Genomic DNA, 24,091 nt, shown 5'->3' on the forward strand with positions numbered 1-24,091 from the left:
GAAGGACTGGCTGCTGCCAGTTCCTCTCCTTCTGAGATTTGCTTAGGGCAAGACAGAACAGAGGTATCACCATTGTGGGAGCGTTTAGACCAAGAGGATCCCTCTGGCACCTCAGCACGGAGTCTAAACATACAATATTCACACAGGAAACGTTTTGGAATAGAGCACACACTTCAAGTCTTGGGATGGATGCTGGGGAGCTCTCCTTGCTAAAGTATGTCTGCTCCTCATTGTCAAAATAATGGGCTCTAAAAGACGTGCTTGTAATAAACCTCACCGGTCTGAACTGACATCAAGAGCTGGAGAAAGAAATTCCATGTGATGTAAATGGAATCTCAGCTCAGATAAAAATAGCACTAAACCTGCAGGTTTCTGTGGTTGAGTAATCTGCTCCCTCTTTCTGTGTGTGTTTACAGAGGAATGCACGTGGCTGATGGTTGCTGAATGCTGTCCTCAGCACGTGCTGCCCTGGAGAGGTGTTACCATTTTCTAGAAGGGAGTTCCCCTGTGTCTCACCCTTCTCTGACCAGGGCTGCAGCCCAAAGAGCCCATCGTTGTGCTGCTGTTTGCAGTGGCACAGATACATGCACAGCCCATAACAATTTGCAGGCTCAGGGTTATAAAGTTGTGTGGTTTTGGGTGGACAAATCGTCACACTCTAGTTAGAACTGAATCTAGCCATGCCATTCCAGCCATGCTTCCTCCAACCTCCACAGAGGAAAAGCAATGTAAATTGAATTAAAAAAGGATCTCTCTGCTTTCATATGATGGGAATTACAAGGCTAAATTGCTTTAAACGCTTCCTTTTTGTTAATAGCAGACATCCAGAGTACTTTGACAGCTCTCTGATGATGCTTGCTGAATACGTGTCTGGAGGGATCATAATAAAAATCTTGTAGGGCAGCAGAAGTCCACCTCGAAGGAAGGAAAAAATAAAAAATGCCTGTGTTCTGAATCTCACAAGGAAAACCTTATTAATGTCAAACCTTGAACTGCAGCAAATATCAATGCTGATGCAACCCAATTATGCTTTAGAAACCGAAAGTGAGCACAAAGCCCAGGGGGTTGAGGGTGAGAGCATCTTGCTTAACAAGTTAGATCTGCATTTTCCCCTGATGAATGAGAAATCCACAATTCCTGTTTCTTTCCATGGTTACAGAAATCCAGAGCAAGCGTCAGGAAAGAAAGAGAAGAAGCACAGCCAATCCAGCCTACAGTGGACTCTTGGAAACAGAGGTACTTTATCATTCACTTTTTTTGCCACAGTTCTATTTCATGTCAGTAAAAGGTCTAAGTGCTTCTTATTACAAAAATATATATGAATGCTGAACCACGCAGTTACTTGTAAAGACTTACTGATGTGGAAAAGAAAGAAAAGATCTCATCTCAGTAGCTAAGCAACAGGTTTTCACCCCAACAACATCACTTGCTTCAAACTAGAATTCATCTTAGTTTTAATAAAGGCCAAAAGGACTAAATTAATGTGGGACCTGATTACTCTTTCACCCACACAGGCAGTCCCTTTAGGTCAGAACTGAAGAACAGAAGTGCTGCATTATGTTCAAACTTGCATTGCTATTTCTCTTTTCCTATGTGCCAAATAATAAATGCAGAACTTCACTTTTTTTTATTAGTGGCATTCATAAAAGGGATGTGTTGGTTTAAGAATCAGTGTGCTCTGCAGGGGGTTTAGAAGCCTGCATAATAAATATAACAATGCATAATTAAAAATAAAAATGCTCTGGATAATATCTGTTGTCTGTTACACTTACACTGTTACATTTATTAGAATTTGGTCCTGCATAATATTGGATTGCAAACCTGGTGTAAAAGCAGCATACAAATAGGCTTAACTTTTTCTGAAATTTTTCTTTGTTTCTGAACTGACTTATATACATTTATTCAGCTAATTAAAATTTCACCCTTAAAATTTCAGCACAGTTTGGGGTTGCTGTTTGAACTTCCTACTCAAATGAAACTCAGTTGCAGCCAGCTCTCCATTTAAGCAGAATTTCTCTGTGTTCTGAGTTCTTAAAGCCTAAAGAAAGTGATTTTTCTTTGTTTAGGTACAAGCCATGCAGTGTTTTTGGTTTGCCAACAGTTCAGATTTCTGGATTTGTTGGCAGACAGCAGACAGATGAGGCCAAGAAGAAACCCACCTCTGTAGTCAAGCTACTTAGTCACTTTTTTGGAAAGTATTGCAGATTTTTATACTCCAGAGCAGCACTTGAATTCTTCAGAACGCAACTCTTCAGTGCCAATACTGATGTCCACACACCCAGTATTTAACACAGTAGGAACTCAGCCTTGCTGGCATTAAATTTGAAGTGCCTTAGACCTTTTTGTCCTGATAAAATTTTGAAAATACTTGCAGCAGAGTTTCGTGGCTGCAAATGGGTGTTTGTGGGAAACTCAGTTATCTTGGGGCAGAGGTGGAAGAGAAGATGGATCAGGTCTGCTGCACCCCTGGTTCATACTTCTCATGGTATCTGCTCTCAAAAGCATGTCCTGAAGTGAGGGATGGAGTGGAGGAAGGAGTGTCTGTGGAGGAGTCCTGTGGCTGATCAGCTGTGTCCTCATTAGGAGCTGTCATTAAGGACTGACCATGGGGAATGCCATCCCAGTACAATGGAGGCAGATGGTTTTTCTCTGATCAATTAGCTGCTCAGATTGATTTGCTAATCAGTGAGTTGAGGTATTTGTGGCATTCCAGGCATTTGGGCGCAGTTTAATTTAGTCTTCTGAATGATCTTTAATTCATGCTTGTTTAAATTGGGATTGCATATAAATTAGACTTTTTATTTGCCAACACCCCTCAGAACGGCAGGAGCTCAGCATCTGCACTGGTGCTGACTTCCTTGCTTGCAAAAATGGGATCATGCTCTTATGTCTTCACTTGAATGTTGTGTTTCTTCTTTTCAAAGCTTTGTTCCTAAAAAAAAATGAGATACCATTTTATTTCCCTACCCTCATTAGCCTTTTTTTATTTTTCCATAGGAAAGGGTAAAGTTTCAGGCTTGTTAATTTTTTTTGAGAAAGAAACATCTATTCAAAATTCATTTAACAGACTGGCAGGCACCCGTGTAGAAGAGAACCGTTCACTCACTTCAGAATAAATCATTTATTAGCAAAACCCCTCTAATTTTCCCCCAAGCAGAATCTAACAACATCTAATGGAGGGAAGTGGTGCTGTTCCCAGTCCTGCTGCACAAGTATTGGATGGCTCAGAGAGACAATCAGGGCTTGTACAGACTGTTGATGAAGGCTGGTTTGCTCTAGAGCAGCAGCTCGTGCCATCTGATGGGTTAAACATCTCAGCCAGGTTTGCAGTGGCCTGTGTTTGTAACTTTGGTGACCTCAGCAAGTTGAAGTCACTGTCAGCTCCTCGAGGTCGTGCACATTTCACTTCTGAAAGGGAAATGTTTTGCTTACAAACACTGCTTGCAAACTCAGTCTTGTTCCCCTGAACTGCAGGCGGGTGTCACAAAGGTAAAGACAATTTTCCTGCAGGTGGGAAGTCCATCACCATTTCAATGTATTCAGATAAAGATGTCATGTCACAGCAACAGTTTATTACACCGTTTTCCCCCTTATGGATATCCTGAAACCACATGAATAACATTTGCAATTCGCATTTCTCATTTAATGCACATCCGTGAAGAACTTGCTGGGAAGGTGAATCGTGCAGCTGTTTGTCTGACTGTCTCCTTGGCCAACCCAAGTAGCTTTTGGAGAGCTGGCTGGGTGTGAGGGAAGCCCGTGGAGATGGTTAATGTGAAATGTGAGGGACAAGGAGAGCCCTTTGCAGTGACACTGTGGTTGGTTTCTCTCCCCCTGTAGCGGAAACGCCTCGCGTCGAATTATTTGAATAACCCCTTGTTCCTCTCCACAAGAGGTAAGCACATTTTAAATGGATATACTGCTATTTTAATGACATGTTAAATATTTATTAGTAGGGTTTCATCTGAGTTACTGCCAGGATACCAGAGGGCATTACTTTTTGTGTAAGGTCCCTGCACTTTTTAGTGTGGACAGAAAATAGATGGTTTTCCTGCAGAAACAATAGAAGGATAAGGCTGAAGGTCACAGTCGTGTAGAAATGGATCCAAAGTCTCTGCAATCAGAGGAAAATCTGATCTCTGGTGTTGTAAGCACCACACAGTGAGAGAACTGATTGAAGAAGGCAGTGTTGCCAACGCCAAGTCCTTAAAAATATATCTTGAAAAATTGGGGTGTAAAAAATAATTACTATTTTGGGCTTTTCATTTGCCTCTTTTCACCAGCTTTAAGGAACTGCTGTCCACCCTCAAGGGCTAGAAATTTCCCATATCTTTTGCTTTAAAAACAGTGACAGAAAACCCTGTGTTTTTTCTGATTCCAAGAGCTGGAGCTGGTAAATCTAGATTTGATGACCTTGAAGAATCCTTCCAATCTTGCATTTATAAGAACTTCAGATTCTGAAAATGTCACTGTAGAAGCCTCGAGAATTAACAACTCAGGGGAGCCATTTGGGGATGCTGCTGCTGAGGTTGTGGGAAGAAGCCCATCCCAGGAAAAACGTGCAGCGCAGAGGAGGCAAAGAGTTGGGAGATGAAACACAGAGAACATTGGGTACAGTTTAACTCTTCAGACAAGGCCATGTAGTACTTTAAGGAAACAAAAAGAAGCCTGAGTTGCATTTCAGTGGAGGAGAGGAAGCCAGTAAAGAAATGTGATTCTGCCCTTGCCCTTGTTTTGCCTTTATAACTCACTCTACTGTGCTGCATTGGAGGGAAGGGAAGGCAGATGTTTTTCTAAGTGAAATATTATTTCAGTATTAGGAGCATTTACAGGGGTAATTACAATTAAGACGTGAAGTTTTGGCAGTTTTTCAGTGTTTTGCTTGACACCCCTGTCAGGTGTCACGTTTAGTGCTTGTGGTTCACCTCTGTGGCCCTGCCTTGAATTCCTGCACCACAGGAGCCCTGGCTGAAATGCAGCAGAGCTTCTCCCTCCCTTCAAAACTTCCCCTGCCAGATGCAGGCACTTGCCCTACTTACCATATGCCTCTAATGTGTGGGGTCTCAGAGGACAGGAGAGGTTATTGCACAGTAAACAGCTCTGATGACATCCCTCTTAGCAGGAGCCCAGGCTCGTGTGAGCCCCACCGGAAAGAACATTATTCCTGGCTTAGTTTTATCTTCAAAATTAAAATTGTAATTTATTATTTGTCTTATCATAGCGCTTGCTTTACCCATGTAAACACATGGGAAAAGCCAGGAGAGGATGGTGATGTTGGCAAGCCGTGCTGGAGCCCCTGGGTGGGTTTTATTTTAGTTGGGGGTTGAAATCTCTGACCTTCTTTCCACCACATGATTCCCATTTTATTTGCAAGGAAGTAGACAAGAGTCAGAGCTCCAGTGATGCAGCTGTCTCAGAGCTGCCTGGAAATCAGCACTCTCTCTCCTTAATTGTTAATTCCTCTTTGTAGTCCTGTATCTTTGGTTTTTTCCAGGATGCAGAATCTCTGCTGGCATTCTGCATATTCTGAGAGTTTTAAGCTGCACTTTTTATAGCAGAATCCCCCATGTCTGCAGGGTGTTTTTAGCCATATGCACCACACTGGATGCTGTGCAAGCTCTGAACTGCAGGCAGATGCTGTCCCTGACAGTTCTCCACCTTCAGTGCAGAGATGGCTGCCCCTTCTCTTATAAACTGCTTCTTCTTTAAAAATATTGCCTTCTGTTTAATTTTTCATCAACTCGAAGGCAGAAGTGGATGTATTGTAAAAAGTTTAAAACTTTGTAGCAAAAGTGAGCTGGAAAGACAGATAAACAAACTAGGAAAAAATCCCCATGACGTCCAGGAAACAACTGTCATTTCTGGAAACGCAGAAGGAGGAACAATTCTTGTAAATTTTGATCAAAATGTCAATTAATCAGGATTCATTTGTCTGAAAACGTCTTACCTGAAATGAGGTCGTGTCCCCTGACATGTATCATTTGCAGGAAAGACTCTTCAATTATCAAGCCCCTGTTTATCTGAATAACATTTATATCCCCCGAGTAATCGTGGTGTCATATCGTGGTGGCCCTCTGTGTGTGTATTTGTGGATATGAAGTGACATCTACAGATTTTATTGGTCTCTGATTGTTTATAGAACTCTTTGCCAAAGTATTCTACAATTCTTGGGGAAAGTAGAGAGATTTATGGAAGAAAAAACCAAAAAATCTATCAAAGGCTGTTAAACATAAACATGAAGATGCCTCCCAGGTATGAGGGATCACACTGGGGCAGCCGTATTCCCATTGGGATTGGGGAGGGAGCTGAAGAAGGACAGAAGGAGGGAAATATCAGTTTGGTTTCTTCCCTTTAGTTCAAAGAAAGGCCTCTCCATCAGGTGTTTGTCACTGGGACAGTGTGCACCAGCCTTGTGCAGGGACCCAGGGAATGGCTGGAGCTGTGTCAGGGCAGGGTCAGGTTGGATCTCAGGAAAAGGTTCTTCCCCCAGAGGGTGGTTGGCACTGACCAGGCTCCCCAGGGCAGTGGGCACAGCACCAAGGCTGCCAGAGCTCAGGGAGGGTTTGGACAACGTTCCCAGGGACAGGGTGGGATTGTTGGGGTGTCCTGTGCAGGGCCAGAGGTTGGACTGGATGATCCTAACAGCTCAGGATATTCTGTGAATCCATGATTCTGTGAATTTAGTGGCAAAAATCACAACCTGCTGTGCGATTTCCACAAAGCTGTTCACACATTCCAGCTTTTTTTTTTATGTTTGGACCAAAGTGTGATGAATCCCACCAATATTTTTTTTATGAAAGGCTTGGCCTGGTTGGCAGTGGGCTCTGATGGTTGGTGCTCTTATCAGGCTGTGAGTGCAATCACTACAGACTCAGTTCATCAAAAGGTCACTGGCCTTTTGGGGGGGAGTATTTTGATGAGGAAGAGCTGATGATACCATCAGGCTCACCCCCCAGTTTTGGACCATTTCGGCCATGAATCAGCTGACCACGTAAACATGTGTTTAATGGTAAGTGAGAGGCACCCATTTCATACTCAGGTTAAGTGCCTTGCTGGTTCAGGGCCACACTGCTCATCCCCCAGCAGGCTCAGGTCCCTAAGGAACACTTTTTGACTACTGTGGAGAAGAGCTCTGGGTGAAAATGTCTGAAAATTTGAAATACAATGATGTGCTCGTCAGACTGTGACTCTTCAGCACCAGAACCTCTGGACGTGAGATTCCTGCAATGCACAGTTTTAAATCCCCAATGCTAATTCCACTGCTTGCTGTTGCGTTCTTTCCTGCCCATGTTAGTTTTGGCAATGTCTTGGTCTCCTGTGTCACAGCCTGACTAAAATTGCTCCCCTAGCTGAGAACCAGCAGTCACTCCAGCAATGTATTTGCCACTAATCTGTTCTCTGCCCTTCTTTTATATGCTAGCAAATGAGGATCCATTCTGGAAGGTATGTGCAGTCAAGTTTGTGTATTAGCAGTGTCTTCCTCATCACTGTGTAATTCAGTGCTTGCTTCTGATTATTGTAGGCGCTACCAAGGTACCAAATTTCGGTATTCTCGTGTCCAACTTAACTAAATCTTTGATCCCCTAAGCTAGAATTTCAGAGGTGAACTCTTTCATATGCAAGGCTTGAGTTTAATCCTTTTGTAGAAGCCACTCACTGAGAAATTGCTAGCCCAGATTTGTGGGTTTAATGAAAATTTTAAGAAAAATGAGTAACTGTTCTACTTTCTATAGATCAAATCTCTTTACCTGGAGGTTAAAATTAAGATTTTTGGAGTTTTTAAAGAGTAGTATTTTGGAGAGTGATTTTTTTTTTTTTTTTGACAGGGCTGAGCTAGAATTTAAGATGTAAGCCTGACTAAACCCATCATGAAACATAATTAATATTCCTAAAAATGAAAATATGCTTTTGGAATTAACAAACATATAAAATGATTATTCTCCTTCCTGGCAAACCAGTAGGAAATTTAGGGGTTTTTATAATGCTTGAAAAGACATGAGAGTTTCAAAATCAGTATCTCCTTTATTAAAATGCACTTAATTATACAAAGAGTAATTAACGTTGCCACCAGATTAGCATAGCAATTTACTACATGACACTGTAACTTTGTTGATGAGTCTTAGTTCACTTTATGTATTGCTTCAGACAAAGCACTAATCAGTCTTGTTGGAGAAAGGTTGTCAGAGCAAGTGTGAGCAGAGAACAATTAGTGCCAGGGAGAAGAGAGGAGGCCTCCGGAGGAGTTCAGGAGGAGGGTACGGAACCCAAAGCTGTGCTCTCCCCAGCTGCTCTTGGAGGCAGTGGGCATGACACATGGAACTGTGCCTTTTCCCCAAGACAAGAACCCTTTTCTTGCTTGTTCCCTTCTGCTTTGGAGGCGAAGGACAAGTGATCCCCAGGTTAACTTTGTCCCGTGCTTCAGAAGAGAGATACAGAGATACTCGTGTTGGAGCGACACACTGGCAAAAGAGAAGTGCAATAACTCCCGTGTCACAAGCTGGCTACATTAGTCAGCTCCCCTCCTGTGATTGATTAGTTGGGTTTTATGTTTCTCTTTCAATTTATGGAACTTGTTTCTGGCTCTTTCGTTTGTTTGTTTGTGTTTGTTGTTGTCATACATTATTTTCTCTCTCCTGCAGAGGTCAGGGTCCCTTTGACGATTAGATTCTGTGTTTGAAGGGGCCTGCCTGCTGCAGTAGAGGCTTGGGGTGCTGTGCAGAGAGAAATTCTCAAGGGCTGAGCTCACCCAAGCCACCCTTCTTCTCTTGCAGAGTGAGATCCACCACGATGAGCACTGCACTGCTTGCAAGCGTGGAGTTAACTTGCAGCCCTGTGGCACATGTCCCAGAGCATATCACCTCAACTGCTTGGACCCACCCCTCAAAACTGCCCCCAAGGGGGTCTGGGTCTGCCCAAAGTGCCAACAGAAGGTGAGATACATGGAGTGTGGCATGCCAAGGAGGGAAAATGGGACAAACCTCCAGTTTGTGAACCACTAAACTGATCTAACCCATGGTCCCAGCTTAGGGGACTGCATTAGCTACAGAAGTACTGAGAGGCTTTTAGTACAGCTTGAAGTATTTATTTCTGGTATTTTCATTCTCCTAGACTTAGTTTGCCTAAACTAAGTTTGCCTAAACTAAGTTTGCCTGTAATCACATCTGCTAAGAATTGTCCTTTTAAAATGTCCCTTCGATTCCTTTGGCTTTACAATTTTTCGTTTACTATAACGTCACCAGCGTTGCCTGACAAGGACTGTAAACCTTGGAGAGGAGGGAGGCAGTGTCAGGAGTTTACCAGTGGGTCTGAAGGCTGTAAGGAGAACACTTCCTTTTCTTTAAATCATGTTACTTACACACGGCTGTCGATCACAGTCATGGTAGAAGTGCTGGTCTGTCTCGTTGCTGTGAATAATGCTGATTGCACAAGCAAGAAAACAATTACTAAAACACTCAAGTGTCACTAAAGTGTAGATTCTGTGCCTCAGAGTTCTTTATGTTCAGCTTTGAGATCACTGTCATGTTCTGAGACAAGGAGCCAAGATCTGGTCCTGCAGAGCTGCAAGGCTGGAGGAAGAAAAATGTTAATGTATGTCTTTGTGGAGTACTAAATTTTTACTGTTTCCTGGGCTTACAGGTGTTAAAGAAAGATGACAACGTGCCATGGACTGGAACTCTGGCTATTGTTCACTCCTATGTTACTCATAAAACAGGTAGGGATTAATGCAGATACTGACAAAGGATTCCCTGCCATTTGAGTCCCTCTCAGCAGTAATATTAAAGTAGTGCTGCATCGCTGCCAGGTCTGATGGTGGCAGTAAGCAAAGGGCCATAAGGGGCTGGGAACAGAAAGCCACTTTCTCTCCCCTTCCTCTTGATCTGCTCCTTGCCATCTCCCCTCTGAAAGGAAGCTGAGATGGAACTGTCAGGATCTTCGCTCTCTGGGGGAGACTGTCATCAAAGTGGTGCCTTCCTGAGAACAGGGCTGAAAATGGGGTTTTGAGGCAGAATCATAGTGTGGGAGGCAGAGAGGCACAGTCAGGCTAAGCAGAGCCATGTAACTGGGTATGTAGCACAATGTCTCAGGCACTGCAGCAACACCAGCTTCCAATTGTTTCAGTACTGTTGGGTCTGGCAGTCATTAGTCTCATATGCTGTGTGACACCTCTGCATTGATCATTACTCTTTCAGTTCCCTGTTGCACTCTCACAATGGGCTGTTTGGGGCATTAGATCATATTCTAAGGAGCTTTGTGGAGCTTTGGCACTGTTTTAATTGTGCTTTTCAGCAGGGTCACAAACCACTGCCATTACAGGTGGCTGACCTGTTCTTAAACACCATCCGCATCTTTCTGGGAGACACGTGGTCTAAGGATGAATTTTAATTAATCTCAAAGATGGACTGGAGCTTTTGGGTTGTCCTGTGCACTAGCCATGGGCACAGCTGCACAGCCCTGCTGTCTGTCCTTTCCTTACCCTCTGCATCCTTAATCTGATTGTTCTGCAGTCAAAGAAGAAGAGAAGCGAAAGTTATTAAAGAGAAGCAGTGAGCTGAAGAGTGAGCACAGGCAGTTAGAAGAAAAAGATCGACTTCTCAACAATGCAGTGAAGGTAGGACACCTGACTGGGGACACAGAGTCTCCTGCTGAGATGTTTATAAAGCATTTGTGCCTGAAAAAGTGGTGGTTTGTGGCTAGAAAATGATTTTTGCTCCCAAGCTGCAGAGTTTCAAGTGTGAGTGTGTTTCTCTCAGAGGAAATACATGTGGATTTCCTTTAGGCACAAAACCCAACTGCTCTGGCAGGCTGAGGAGGAGAAATCACTTGAGTTCCTGTGGCAAACACACACTCAAAAAAACCCCCAAATAGCAGGGGCTGCCTTCCTTGTAATGCCATAGATAGCTCTGTGACTTCTAGGCACTTCCATTCTCCAGGGGAAAAGTTTAGCCACAAGCATCTCCTCCAGGGGTAGCTGTTTGTCCATTAGCTCAAAACTCTTTAGGTGAAGCAGAAATAACCATCTTTATTTGTCTCGGGAGCTGAATGTTGTAACACCTCTCCATGACTGGAAATGGGTTCAATAATTTTCATCATTCAAACTAATTTCAAAGCTAAACGTTGGTTTGAGGTGTCTCCCACGTATATTGTGCTATGAGGACCACTGTCTAGCTAAAAGGGCTGAATTCAAAGCCATATTTCCTGTTCTTCATGGCTGAAGGAACTGATTTGGGGCTACTTCACTCTTAGTTTAGTGGCAGTCTCAATAAATATTTGACACTTCCTTACCCTGGAAAAATCAAAGTGGCAGCTGCAGGAGTAACAGGTCACTGCTTGTTTTACCAGTGCAGTTATCCAGAGGGGGCATGTTAAAATATTTATCACATTTAAAACAGAGTGGAAGGAAAAGCAATAACTTATTAAAAGACATCACAGTGGGGAATATTCCCTGTAAGTGTGTACAGGCACCATGAGCACTAATGGAAACACACATGTGTATGAAGTGGGTAGGAGAGGTCAGTGGGATGAGGAGTTTGGAAAAAGAAAAGGAGTCAGTTCTCAGGTGTGTGTCTAAATCAGTAAGATTTCTACCTAAGCAGAATGGGGTTCTTTCAGTGGGCAGCACTATTTTATTTAAATGGTAATATCAGCCAATGATTAAATTTACTGGAAAGGTATCCACTTGAAAGGGAAAAGCACTTAAAGGTGTTTCAGCACAGAGCAATTTCATTCTGACATTTTAACAGAGATTTATGTTAAAAAAGAACCCTCTCATACACACCACAGGTGCAATGGTGTTATTTGGTGAAATCAGAACATGCTTTATCCTTCACCTGAGATTTCATCTCTCTAAACCAACTCTGAGCAGCTCCACACAGCTGCTCTCCAAACAAGTTGACTCTCAAGTGAGCATTTCCCAGTTCCCCAGGACTGGAGAATCCCTGCCCTGGGCAGTCTGGACCACGGCCAAACAGGAGCAGTCTGCAGACGAGTAACCAGTTTTGTCAGACCCCTGGGCCCACTGGGAGAAAGAAAACAGGAGGTTTCAGATAGCAGAGGCCACTGGCCCCTTCCATGCAGCAGACAGGCTCAGGGTTTGGGTCTCTCACCTGGTCCCTCGCAGAAGAATGGGATGTTGGCTGCAGCAGTCTGTGGTTGGGGAGGGAAAGAGGAATTGGTGATTCTCCTTATCTCTTCTTGGAGAAGCAGGAGATTTGGGATGCCTTTGTTTGGCCTCTGCTCTCGTGCCCATTTGCATGGAGGTTTGTATGGGACATTCCTGGTGGTCACAGGATGTGGTTTGTCCACCCCACAAGGGGTGACTGCACTGGTGTAACAGCTGTGTCTCACAGCAAAGTTTTCTGCCACAAAAATATCAACATCCAGTGAGAAAAATATTAACTTTTAGTGAGATCAGTGCATCTTCACAGTACTCACTCCCTGAAGTGTGTGGCACGTACAAAACGCATCGTGGTGAGTTTTACCCCTCAGTGCCTTTTGGTGAGGCTGAGAGACCTCACTGGTGCCTTTGGTACTTTCCAGTAGCACAGCTATTGCACTCCCATGGCAGCCATCCCTGTGCAGTGAGTGCAGAAGGTGCTTGTGCCAGGCTGTCCACGGGATGAGCTTGGAAATGTCCTCTAAATGCATTTGGACCGGGAAGAATACTGTTCCCTCAGACAGCTGCTGCAGTGTGTGCAGCACTGGTGATTACTCCATTTGTTAAGCTGGGGGTTTGCTATCCCCAAAGGAGAATATGCTTCATTTGAGCAGGACGTGCACTCAAGGCACAAAAGGATGTTTGGTGGAGATGTTTGACACCAATTTGAATGTGCTCTCAGCCTTTCCTTCTCTTCATTTGACAGAAATGCTTAGAGCTAAAAACCAGCCTGTTGGCCCAGCAGAAAGGGACTCAGTCATCACTGGAACGTCTCAAAACCCTCATTAGACTGATACAAAGCGAGCAGATGATTCAGGTTACCATGACGACCACCACCACCTCCTCCCTGCTGTCGGTGCCCTGGATCAAGCCCTCCCCTGGCCCCGCTGCCATGCACAAAGCCCTGCAGCCATCGCAGGGCAACAACTGACAGCGCGGGCCCAGGGCAGCGGGAACTTTCTGCACGTGAGCGGAGCAGAGATCACACTGGACCGCGGGAGGGGAGGAGCGCTCTGGGTTTGGGCAGAGGCTTGCACACCAGCCAGCCCAGTTTGCAGGTGGCTGTGGCAGCGGGTTCCCCACGGAGCGGGTCGTGCTGCGGGGTTTTGTGTCTGCCAGGACCTTCCGTGCTGATGAGATTTTGTTTTGTTCTGTTGGCCTTAAATTGTCTTCGCGCCCGAGGATGAGCGGGAGGAGCGCGGCCGGTGGGGAGAGGGATAGTGGGGGGCAGGCAGGCTCTCTGTCCTGCTTTGAGGGGGGAGTTGTCAATGCAAAGAGTTAGTGAGGTAGTGGGGAAGTAGTGGGGCTGAAAGCTGTGTGTGGGAGGGGAATTGGGATCCCCGAGGTAACCGGGAACTGAACTACTTAGGACTTGACACGGATTGTTTTCAGAGGAACAAAGTTGGCCCCGTGGGTTCGGGGCCGTCATGGACACTCACAGAGCCTTCGAAACAAAAAGATCCTTTTTTTCAGTATTATTAGAGTTGAGAATTGCAGATATTTAAATAAAGAAACTGTATGAAGTTAGCGTTTCTAGTAAAATATTGAAGTATTTTCATGCTGATGCTTCTGTATATGCGTTCCGAAGTATTTAAAGAAGTATGACTGTAAAACTCCTTACTTTTTTGCAGGTCCTTTTTACTTATTTTGCTATCAGTGTATTTTTCTCATGGAGTTTTTGTGCAAGATTTAGCATAAACCATGATAGTGGATATCTTTGGCAGGTTGGGTTTCATTTTTTAAAGAGGTTATTTTGGGGTTTTCTTTTTTTTTTTTTTTTTTTTTTTAATTTTGGTTTTTTTTTTTTTTTAAAGGAAAAAAAAAAGCAAATAATTATTCTGGATTTTGTTTCTTGACAGTACAGATAATATGCCAAAAAGATAACTTTACATTTTTGTACTGCATTTTTATTGTTAAAAATACGTAGCGTGATTTTTTTTTTTTGCTTGTAGAAATATCTGCTGAAATGGTACAGGAAAAGAAAAAAAAAAACTGCCTCAAGGGGTTGTTTCTGGAACTGGATAATATCAAGAGTTCTGGGGGAGGGACAGGGTGTGGAAAATTGAAAGGGGTGGGGTTTTTTTTTTTTTGGAAACTTGATTCTTTATTAATGTTTTGTTGGATTTTAGCATATCTGGGGAGCGTTTAGCGTTAGCCTGAGGAAACCCCAGTGCACCTGCTGGTTTCACTAGATAGTCTTCCTGATTCTGCAAGGGCCCTCCTGGCCCCCCAGGCCAGGGCCCCCCTTCCTGTGGCTGCCTGGGAAGGGAGTGATGGGCACCCCGGTTTTCCCAGAGCACCCCCCGGGTGCCCCGTCCCTGCCCTCTCTGAGGTCTCCATCAATCAGCACAACAGGTACTTAAGGAAAGCCACCAGAGCACTACAGGAGGCTGGTCTCTCACATCAACATATCACACGGTGCCGAATACCTTCTTTTTTTGTTGTTGCTGTTGTCCTCGCTGTTTTTAATTAAAAAAAAAATAAAAAAAAAACCACACGAGGGACTGGCTTTTTTTCTGTCGCCCATCACCAGGCAGCACGTGGTCCCTTCAACCATTTTCACAACTCCGGGAGAAACTGTGCAGTACTATACAAATCTATTTTAATACACAACACTCGGTTGAACAAAGTTTTTATATTCTTTTATTGATGAACAAAGTGAACTAAGTAAAAAAAAAACCACAATTGTTATACATTGGTTATTGTACGCCAATTATGCATTCTGACGTGGCTTGCAATGTAAATGTTTTCAGGTTTAATGAGTTTTCTTTTTCCTTCTCAGATGAATTTTAAAAAAAAAAAAAAGGAAAAGCGTGGAAGGTTGAATATGTGAAGAATTTCTGAAGAACTGTCTTGGACTGTTAAAAGTAGTTATTTTGAAAAGGGGACTGTCCAGTGGATAGTGTGCATAGGAAAAAAAAGTGTTTGTCTTAAATATGCCAATGTAGTTTTACTTCTTTATGATGCATTAAACTTGACTGACAATTTAATGGCAGTGTTGTCATGGTGGTATTGGCTCTGAGGGAACACAGAGTGTGGTATTGGCCACACTCTGGCTGAGGGGGGGAAGAAACTTGTGTTGATTTCTCCACCACGCTCTTCAATTTTCATATTTAAACAGTGCCAGAATAATTACAGTAATTTCTGCTTTCCTTCTTCTGGGAAAGTGATCTCTTCCTTGAGACCATGGTGTCTCCCAGGCAGGGCACCCTGTCCAGTCCCTTGCTTGGCTTCCCACCTGTTGGAATAACTGCAGATCTGCTGGCAGACCCCTGGCCTTTGGTTTCAGACCTGCACTTCCAGGTGCTCTTCAAAGTGTGTGGTGGCCCCATTTTGTAAAGTCATTTATAAATCACCTCTAACTGCAGTAAAGGATTAGAGGGCTCTCGCAGGAGCCGGCTGTTTCCTGGCCGTGTGAAGGGACGGAACTTCCCAATAAAATTACCAAATGAAATCAATGTCACAGCTGCATAAAGCCTCCCACAGTGGTTAGTGCTCATGCAGAGCAGAAGCAGGGTTTGTTGGGTTTGGGTTGGGGTTTTTTTTGTCAGGGGTAGGGGATAAAGAAAAGGGTTTGGGTGGTTTTTTGTTGTCTGGGTATGTGTTGCCTTGTCTTCTCTTCCTGGCAGTGCCACCATTTAATTTTGGGCTGCAGTCACCGGGGGGGGGCTCAGCACTGTGCCCCTGCTTTCCCTACAGCTCGGCTGCCTCCTTCTCCCTCCCAGCCTGATTTTTCCTAACACCGCTGCCAGTATTAGAAGACACCTCTCCCTCACACCAGCAAACCCCAAAATCGTCTGCAATCAGCAGCAGCAGCCGTCTGGCACCACCCTAACCTACAAACTCAGCCCTGTGCTGTCAGACAGGAGCCAATTACAGAGCTCTGCGTGTTGCCTGAATAATTAATGCAGTTGCAAGGGAGCGTAGGCTTGGGGTAGCCTTTAATCTTTGATAGTAATGTAAATGGAGGCTTTGGTGGAGGTTTGCAGGAGCCCCAGTCTCCACGTCCCTCGCTGTGGCACCGGGCACTGTCTTTGAAAGGAACCAGGAGCTGCGGGGTTCCCAGCCTCCCCTCCCAAGCCAAAGTTATTTTTACAGGCTGTGCCAGACTTCACAGCTTCAGAGCTCTTTATTTTCCCCTGGCAGGTTGCTTTCTGTGCACAGGACCTTTTCACATGCCACGAGTGCCCTCGCAGAGGAGCTGGCCTGGCACAGCCACTGGAATGGAGCCTGTTGTCTGCGACCCCATCAGCTTTGTATTTGCACCTCTTCCCGTGTGGTTTCACCTGCTTTTCCTCCCCTCCCTCAGAAATGAGAGGAAAAGAAACTCTTCTATCTCATGGGAAGTAACACAGAGCAGAATGAGGAATGCTGGCATGGCTTGTTTGTGCCACGATCTCAGATGGTTTTGGGCTTTGTGCTCTTGAGGATGGCCCCGTGCAGGGCTGAGCTGGACTCGATGACCCTTGTGGGTCCCTACTAGCTCACCTTTTTCAGTCATTCCTGGAGGGAGAAGCCACAGTGGATCCATTAGGACCTGAATGCTCAAAAATCAGGAAGCAAAGTCAAGGCTCCTCAATTTTTAATTTTTTATTTTTTTTTTATTAATATTTAGTGCACGATCACAACAGCAATTTTTGCGTGATGGATTTAACAGTAACATCAGCAGCTTCTCTCGTGGCAGACCTTAATGTAAGGAAGGATGACAACACAAGATCCACAGCACCTGTACCAGGAGCTTATTCCACATGCCAACGGGTTTCTTAGCAGTTTGATGGCCTATTAGGATCGCTTAAACTTTTAGAAGAGTGCCTTATAAACCGAGCCCGTACTTTTTTGTTCTGTCTTCTGCAGGTCCTCTGTAGTTGAAAAGAAAGCCATTACGCTGAAATGAGTGGCAACAGCCACATCAGATAAAGCTCCACTCACTTTAATCAGGTTTTGCCAACTGCAGCTTATTTTGCTTAGAAAATGAAGCCTGGCTTCTGAGATCAATCACTAGCGACTGACTGGTGCAAACAGAAAATGCCAGACTGCTGCTGTAAGACACTTTTAAGTTTACAGTGGTGAAGATCATTAAAGCAAAAGTTGGGATTTTCCCCCCCGCCTCCCTTAAAAAAGCAAGCAAAAAATTAAATTGTCATGATAGGAAAAAAATACTACAAAGCGTACACAGGCTTGACAGAGAGATTCTGGCCAGGGAGAAGGGAAAATAAAAAAAATATGCTGTTGCTGTTTCTTCACTGAAAAAAGTGTTGTAAAGCATAGGAACAGGTTGCCCAGGGAATGGTGGAGTCACCACCCCCAGAGGGATTTAAAAGGCATGCAGATGTGGCACCTGGGGACGTGGTTCAGTGGTGGACTCAGGCATTTTCAGTTTAGTGGTTTAACTCCATCTGAAAGGCCTTTTCCAACCAAAACGATTCTGGGGTTCTGTCACCACCTCTGCTGTGTGCCCTGGGCTTTTGGGGCTGCCTCACACAGGGGTACCCCATGTGTTGGGGCCAGAGGGTCACTATTTTGGGGGGCAGTGTTGCTCTGGCTGTGTGTCTGTCACCTGTTTATTTAGCTGGGCTCAGACTGCAGCCAGGGGCTGAGCCCTGGCAGTGCCAGCTGGCTGCCAGCTCCTGCCCTGCACTGGAGCAGTAACTAAACACTGGAGCCTAATAAAGAACTGAAAGGCACATGTGAAGGCCTCAGACGTGAAATAATGATGAAACAAAAAAACAGATCAAAGCTTTTAATTTCACTCTAAGTACTCTCAGAAATTCTTATCAAAGACAGGCAGATGTCACTGCCTCCAGGGGTCTCAACTCAGAGCTCCCCTATTTGAGTTTACTCCACAAATTTGCCCTCAATGCTGGAGGCCTACAATGTAAAAGCAGTGGTGGTATTTGCTGTGGCAAAGGCACACACTGGAATTTGATAGCACTGCAGAGCAGAGTCAGTGATGGTTTGGTGCTGTACAGCTGTCAACACAAACAAACCCCTGCACAAACACCACCAAGCCTCTGCACACTGGTACAACCAACTATTATCAACCAACACTTATATCCATGGTAAAATGCTAGGACAAGCCTTCCATTTTGGGCTTTATGTTAGGCAGGAGAGGGTTTACAAAGTTTATAAATAAAATGTGCTCCCAGTTGTGCTGAGCCACGGGCTGGGCACCCACCCTTGTGGAGCTCAGCCTGCAGGAACCTCCTTTTTCTCCAGATGAAGGCTGGGATTGCTGGGCTTTCACATGAGGTGCTTTGCCTGGTTTTCTTTCCCACCTCTCTGGTCATCAAGTTGCTTTCCTCAGTCAGAAGCTCACTCAGTGAGTGACACAAGTAGTCCAGGTCATTGGAAATGGCATTGCCAGGGCCAGCAGGGAGCAGGGCAGGGTCCAAAGGCTGGTGGGACTCCCTGCCATCAAAGCCAGGGATGCAGCACAGGCTTTTGCACTCCTGAATTTTGAAAGGTGAGGTTGCACGGGGCAATGCCGGGTCACTGGGATAATTCCTGGGGTCCAGCTGGGTTGTTTTATGCAGTGGTGGCAAGACAGAGGCACACGGTGCCAGCCCAAAGGGGCAGGCTGGATAGACCTTGCTCCTGAGCCCAGCTAACAGCCTAGAAAAATAAACTGTACACTCAATCTTCTTGGAGAGAGACAGCAACACCCCGTGTGTCATAATGGCATGGTCATAATCCTAGTGATGCCACAGATGTGCTTCTTCAAAGAAAACAGAGCAGAAAAGAACTGAGTGCTCCCCTAAAAGTGTGCTTTTTGGCTATGGGCAAACACTTGGATCTCCATGGAAAGCTACAGAAAAGGGTGTAGACTTGCTTTTCTCTGCCCCCAAATCGTCAGGGCTGCCCAGGGCAGTGGTGGAGTCATCAACCCTGGAAGTACTTCAAAGATGTGTAGATATGGCACTTGAGGACGTGGTTTAGTGGTGGCCTTGGCAGTGCTGGGTTAACACCTGGACCTGACAATCTTAAATTTAGGTTGGTCTTTTCCAACCTAAACGATTTTTATGATTCTATGCCTGCCAGGGAGCTTTGGTTTCCTTATGTGAATCACCTTTTCCTGCACTTCAGTGGTGTTGTCCATCACAACTCCTGAGAGGAGGAGGAGCCACCTCTCCACCTCTGCACTATCCATCCTGTTCAGTGCCTGGGTACAACGGGCTTTCCTCTGGGGAAGTGGCTTGATTTCCGAGGCAGCCTCAAACAGCTTGTCCTCCAAGACAGTGCTTGCCCAGCCAGGTCCCCAGTGACAGCCCTGGATGCAGGACATGCCGTGACTACAGAAAACACAGCCCTCATGCTGGGAGCACAGTCCTATTAACTTTCAAGTGGTAATTATATGGAGAAGTTGTGATACTGTGACACGCAGAGAATGGGGTGTTTATTGCCTTCCTGGCAGGAGCATGCTGGGTGTCAGGGCTTGTGAGAGAGCTCTACAAAGCCTCTCATCATTTTCATCCCCTCATTTATATTATTCCGTAAAAGCTCTTTTGGTGCAGAAGACAGTGATATTATCTTGCTGAATTTTAATGTTGTTTTGTAATGGAATAGATTTGTTTTGTCCTTGTGCTGTGGCCACTTACCCATCAGGGCTGGCAGTGTGCCCCCTGGACCTTGGAAGGCTTTTGCTGCAGCATTGCCTGGGAGATCAGCCACAAGCCGAAGATAAGAAAACAAAAATTTAGTCAAACTTCAGAGGATAAGAACAGAATGTAGGCCTGCTAATCCTTCTGCAACGTGGAAGTGATTTTGGTAGTTCAACGTCTTGTAGTTTTGCAGCAGAATAAAGTGCTCTATGCAGATGAGACTAAAATGAGGGCATTTGGTGGCCAGTGGCTGCTGGTGTTTGGTAGCCTGGTGAGTGTGCAGGAGCTCCTGTACTGAAAGGGAAAGGGGGAAGGGAAAAAAGACCCCTCTAGGACCCCTAATATAGAACAAGGCAGACACAGCCCCCAGCCCTTGCCTTGCTCAGCTCCATGCACGTGCTCAGAGTGATGCAGCCTGGTGAGATGCCCTGTCTATTCTGGGTCATTAAATACAACATCAGCTTCACTGGACATCAGCTGAGGCTGCACTTCGTCTGTGCAACACTACAGAAGGTTTTTCAGAGGACACAGGCTGATGAGGAAGGCTGGGAGCAGTGGGAATATGGAAAGGAAAAATCATCCCAACTTCTTTTCCCCTTCAGCGCAAGTGTTGGGTTATTAGATATAAAAGCCCAATCTAGTTATCAAAAGCATAACCATCTTTCTGCTTCAGAGATGGGGGAAAACACAATTTGGGCAATTTCACTCACTCAAACACTGCAATCTGAAACTTCCCTGCAAACCCAAAGCTCCTGCAGTTTCAGTTCAGTTTATCCAGCTGCAGAACAGCCCCGAGAGCCTTGGATCATTCCTACCCCCACAAAATCCCAGTGGGATCGTGTCCATAGACTGCTGGCAGACTGCTGAGGGAGAAGGAAGCACCTGGCAATAGGCAGAGGATGCAGTTCTTAAGGGGTAGGAAATACATAGGAAAATAAAAAACACAACACTGACAGGTGAAAGAGGGGGAGAACATGTTTCTTTGGACACTCCTGGAAGAGAAAATCCAAGTACCTTACTACAGCCATTACTATTTGTGGAGTTTTGGGTCAAGAAATTCTTGGGCTAAGTGTCAGATATCCACCCATCCAAAGACTTCCATGACTTGCTGCAGAAATCCAGTTCAGACACTAAAGATGATGCAGTTTGGTGCGTTTTACAATTGCTTTTTATTATCCCATTAATTAAGGGGATAATTTTCATGACAGACGACTAAGAGGCTGTAAACTGCTTTTGTGGGCAATTAAAGGTTGGAGTGCAGAAACAATTTGAGAGTACAACTCAGTATTGGGGAACACAATTCATGTAATGAAGAAAACCCCAGTAAAATACAGAAATCCTAATTTCATATCAGGCTTGAAGAGCTTGGCATTAACATCTGGGCTGGCAGCAGGTTAAATGATTTTGGGGATTAGGATTGAAGCATGAGAAAATGAAGCAGACAGCAGTTTGAGCTCTGTGTTTTGGAGAAGCATGTTCCCAGGCTGCACTCTGCAGCTTTGCCCCCCAAGATCTGGGCCAGGTGTCAGATCCAGCAGCTCCCAACTGTGGGATCAAGCTCTGAGCCTGTGAGTGACAAGCTGCTGCTCTGGGGACTTAAGAGAGACTGCCAGCCAGGAGAGCAGTCACTGCACCATGATTGCACCGTGGAGAAATCAGGGCCACAGGAAAAAAAGGCAGCATTAATGATCAGTCAGCTATGTGTGTCATCTCCCCCCGGCCCCAGCAGAATTCCCTCCTTACCTCTGGCAATAATTGCAACACCACGTGCAGGAAGGTGATGGCATCTCAGAAGTCCACGAATGGGAAGGTCTGGAGTTCTGCAGAGGCTGGCAGAGCCAGAGCTGGGCCCTGGATGAGCTTGGAATTCTGTGATTCAGATGCACACAGGCAGCTTTTTAGAAGAACTTCATGATTACTGAAAGAACAGCACCAAAACTGAGCCTTTTAAGAAAACATTTTATTTTTCATTGAGTTGCCATATTCCAGCAGAAATAATTTTCCAATCAGGTAATTATTTTTAAGGGTGAACTGCCAACTATTCTGGAGAGGGACAGCCAGGATAATAGGGCTACAGTCCAGTGTACAAGTACCACAGCTTTCCCAGCACTACAGGGCACAGACCCCAGTTAGGAAGAAACGGGAGAACTCGTGTACCATCATGTGTTTGTGCATCTCCAGCTCAGAGAGGCAAACCAGAAGTCTTTTTTTCTCAGTGACAATTCTGGGTAACAGAATTTAGGTGCTGAGAGGCCCACTGTGTAAAAGGGCTTTTTCCCTGGTGGTATTTGAGTTTCCTGCTTAGCCTCCAGCCCAGCTCACCAGCATAACCCCCAAGGCAGTCCTTTCTCAAGCTTTCCAGTCTGCAAGAAAGAAGAACACTGGAATCCTTTGCTCCATTCCACACACACTAAAACAGCTTTTCAGGGCGTGCATGGATGAGGACAGAAACCAAACCTTGAATTCAGGTTGTGAAAATGAGCATTATTCCACCAGAGAAGGCAGAACACCTTTTGGACACAAGGTTTACGCTCTTCTCACACTCACAGCTTTTGCTTCAATGGAGATGTGCCTGCTCACAGCAGGGCTTTGCTGCTGACTGCTCTTTGTACATGGAGACATGTTAGAAATATGAGAAATAAAAATACAGTTTTTTATACAAATGGGTGTATTGTGAAGTTGTAAGATATCCAGGTTCCAAGACCTGAACTTGGGTGTCAAGGTCTCTTTCGGCAGGATAAGGGAAATGAGAAAATTCTTAAATGAGAAAATTATTAAAAAATTAAATCTTTTAGGACCATTTTGTACATGAGGATGGCTTGCAGCCAGTTGGGAAAAAGGGAAAGCCCCTTTTCAGAGAAAAGAAACCTTTTTAGGTAAAGATAAATACATTAAAACTTATCTGAAAAGTGTGGGATTTTGTGAAACAATAAAATGTATGGAATTTACACCAAAGGTGTCTTTTTCCCCGGAACTCATGAGAGAAAGACCCAACATATTGAATAAATTCTTCCTTGTTTCTTTGTTCCCTAAGTTTATGCTGTCTTTCTAAATTTAAAGAGAGGGATATTTCCCACAGAAATGCACAGGGGATGGGCTGGAATGTGAGTGCCCAGTAAAGCTTCAGCTGAACACAAGTTTCTCACTTCACAAATTCCGGGTCCTGCCAGTACCTCTCCCTCACCTTCTCCCACGTCCCCTAAAAAAGGGAAGTGTTGGTAAAGCTACACTCGTGAAGGCAAACCATTCAGGAAATGAAGGAGGGGGGGTATGGTTGCACCATCAATCCCACTAAAAGTTCAACGTGCTACCTGAGCACACCCTGAGCACGCGAATGGAGCACCTGGAGCTTTTCTATTCTTAGTCTCCTCACGGGTGGATGAATATATTAAAGTCTATAAGGCTCTGGGAGGTTCTGGGGCGGCTGCTGCTCGAGGATTGCAGCACACACAGACAGATCATCTGCACACGTGGAAGTGAGAGGCATTTATGGAAGTTTTTTTGTAAGAGCTGCAAAGGCCCCCCCAGTTAATGACACCGTTCAATCTTCTTACATTTCTTCATAGATTCAGAGTGGAAAAGTATTCCCTTCCCCCTCCTCCCCTTCGGTGCTTGTTGCTAGAGGCACCCTGATAATCAGACTAATCTTGGGACCAATTTTCAACTCCTAACAGCTCAGTAAACTAAAATGCTTAGGCAATTTATTCTCTGTATATTGTCAGCTAGGTAACACTTGGTTTCTCATTCCATGACTGCATTTTATTGTTTTAAACTGAAATCCAGCATGTGTGTTTCCAACAGATTATCTCCATAATCACTTTCTTTTTGCTATGGAAATGATCTGAAAATTGTTCTTTGATACGGGAGAAGAGTTCACAAGGCCACACTGTACAAAAGCTGGAATCGTGCAATTATCATTTGTAAAGAGAAACTGTTATCAAAGTAACTGCAGGGGACACCTCCAGGACTCCTCTTAGAGTCAGGAAATTTGAAACATATATTTCTCTAACATGAATTTCACTCCAAACCCTTCTGAATAATTCATGAGAGCTGATTTAATGTCATAGTTAAGTCTGGCACTCAGGACAGAGACTGGGGGGGGTTCTGCTGCAGAGGGAGGATTTTGCCTGTTCCTTTGGGGCAAGGGGGGGGCAGAGCTGGGGTCTCATCACTACGAGGGGTTTGATACCTAGGTGCCTTTAATTTGGGAAAGTCTGGTTCCTGTGATGGGCAGGATTGCAGGGAAAGGCTGGGGGGGGAGGCAAAGGGGAGCAGGAACCCCAGTCCCCTGTCCCACTCTGCCCCCCCAACTCTGATCAGAACCAGAGCCCCCTCTTCT

General features: G+C 44.9%; 1 protein-coding gene across 2 annotated transcripts in view; it reads left to right on the forward strand.

Moving 5' to 3' along the window:
• PHF21B (PHD finger protein 21B) overlaps positions 1–15,144 on the forward strand; it is a 146,285-nt gene extending 131,141 nt beyond the window's left edge. For both annotated transcript variants that reach the window (XM_027660833.1, XM_027660834.1), the window contains 7 exons: positions 1,160–1,236; positions 3,841–3,895; positions 7,421–7,443; positions 8,772–8,930; positions 9,637–9,712; positions 10,506–10,609; positions 12,861–15,144. In XM_027660833.1, the coding sequence (XP_027516634.1) occupies positions 1,160–1,236; positions 3,841–3,895; positions 7,421–7,443; positions 8,772–8,930; positions 9,637–9,712; positions 10,506–10,609; positions 12,861–13,085 (719 nt within the window). In that variant the 3' untranslated portion in view covers positions 13,086–15,144. The remainder of the gene's footprint in view (positions 1–1,159; positions 1,237–3,840; positions 3,896–7,420; positions 7,444–8,771; positions 8,931–9,636; positions 9,713–10,505; positions 10,610–12,860) is intronic.
• The last annotated feature ends 8,947 nt before the right edge of the window (positions 15,145–24,091 follow it).

Source organism: Corapipo altera, unplaced genomic scaffold (assembly GCF_003945725.1).
Source record: "Corapipo altera isolate COAL_440 unplaced genomic scaffold, ASM394572v1 239, whole genome shotgun sequence".
NCBI lineage: Eukaryota > Metazoa > Chordata > Aves > Passeriformes > Pipridae > Corapipo > Corapipo altera.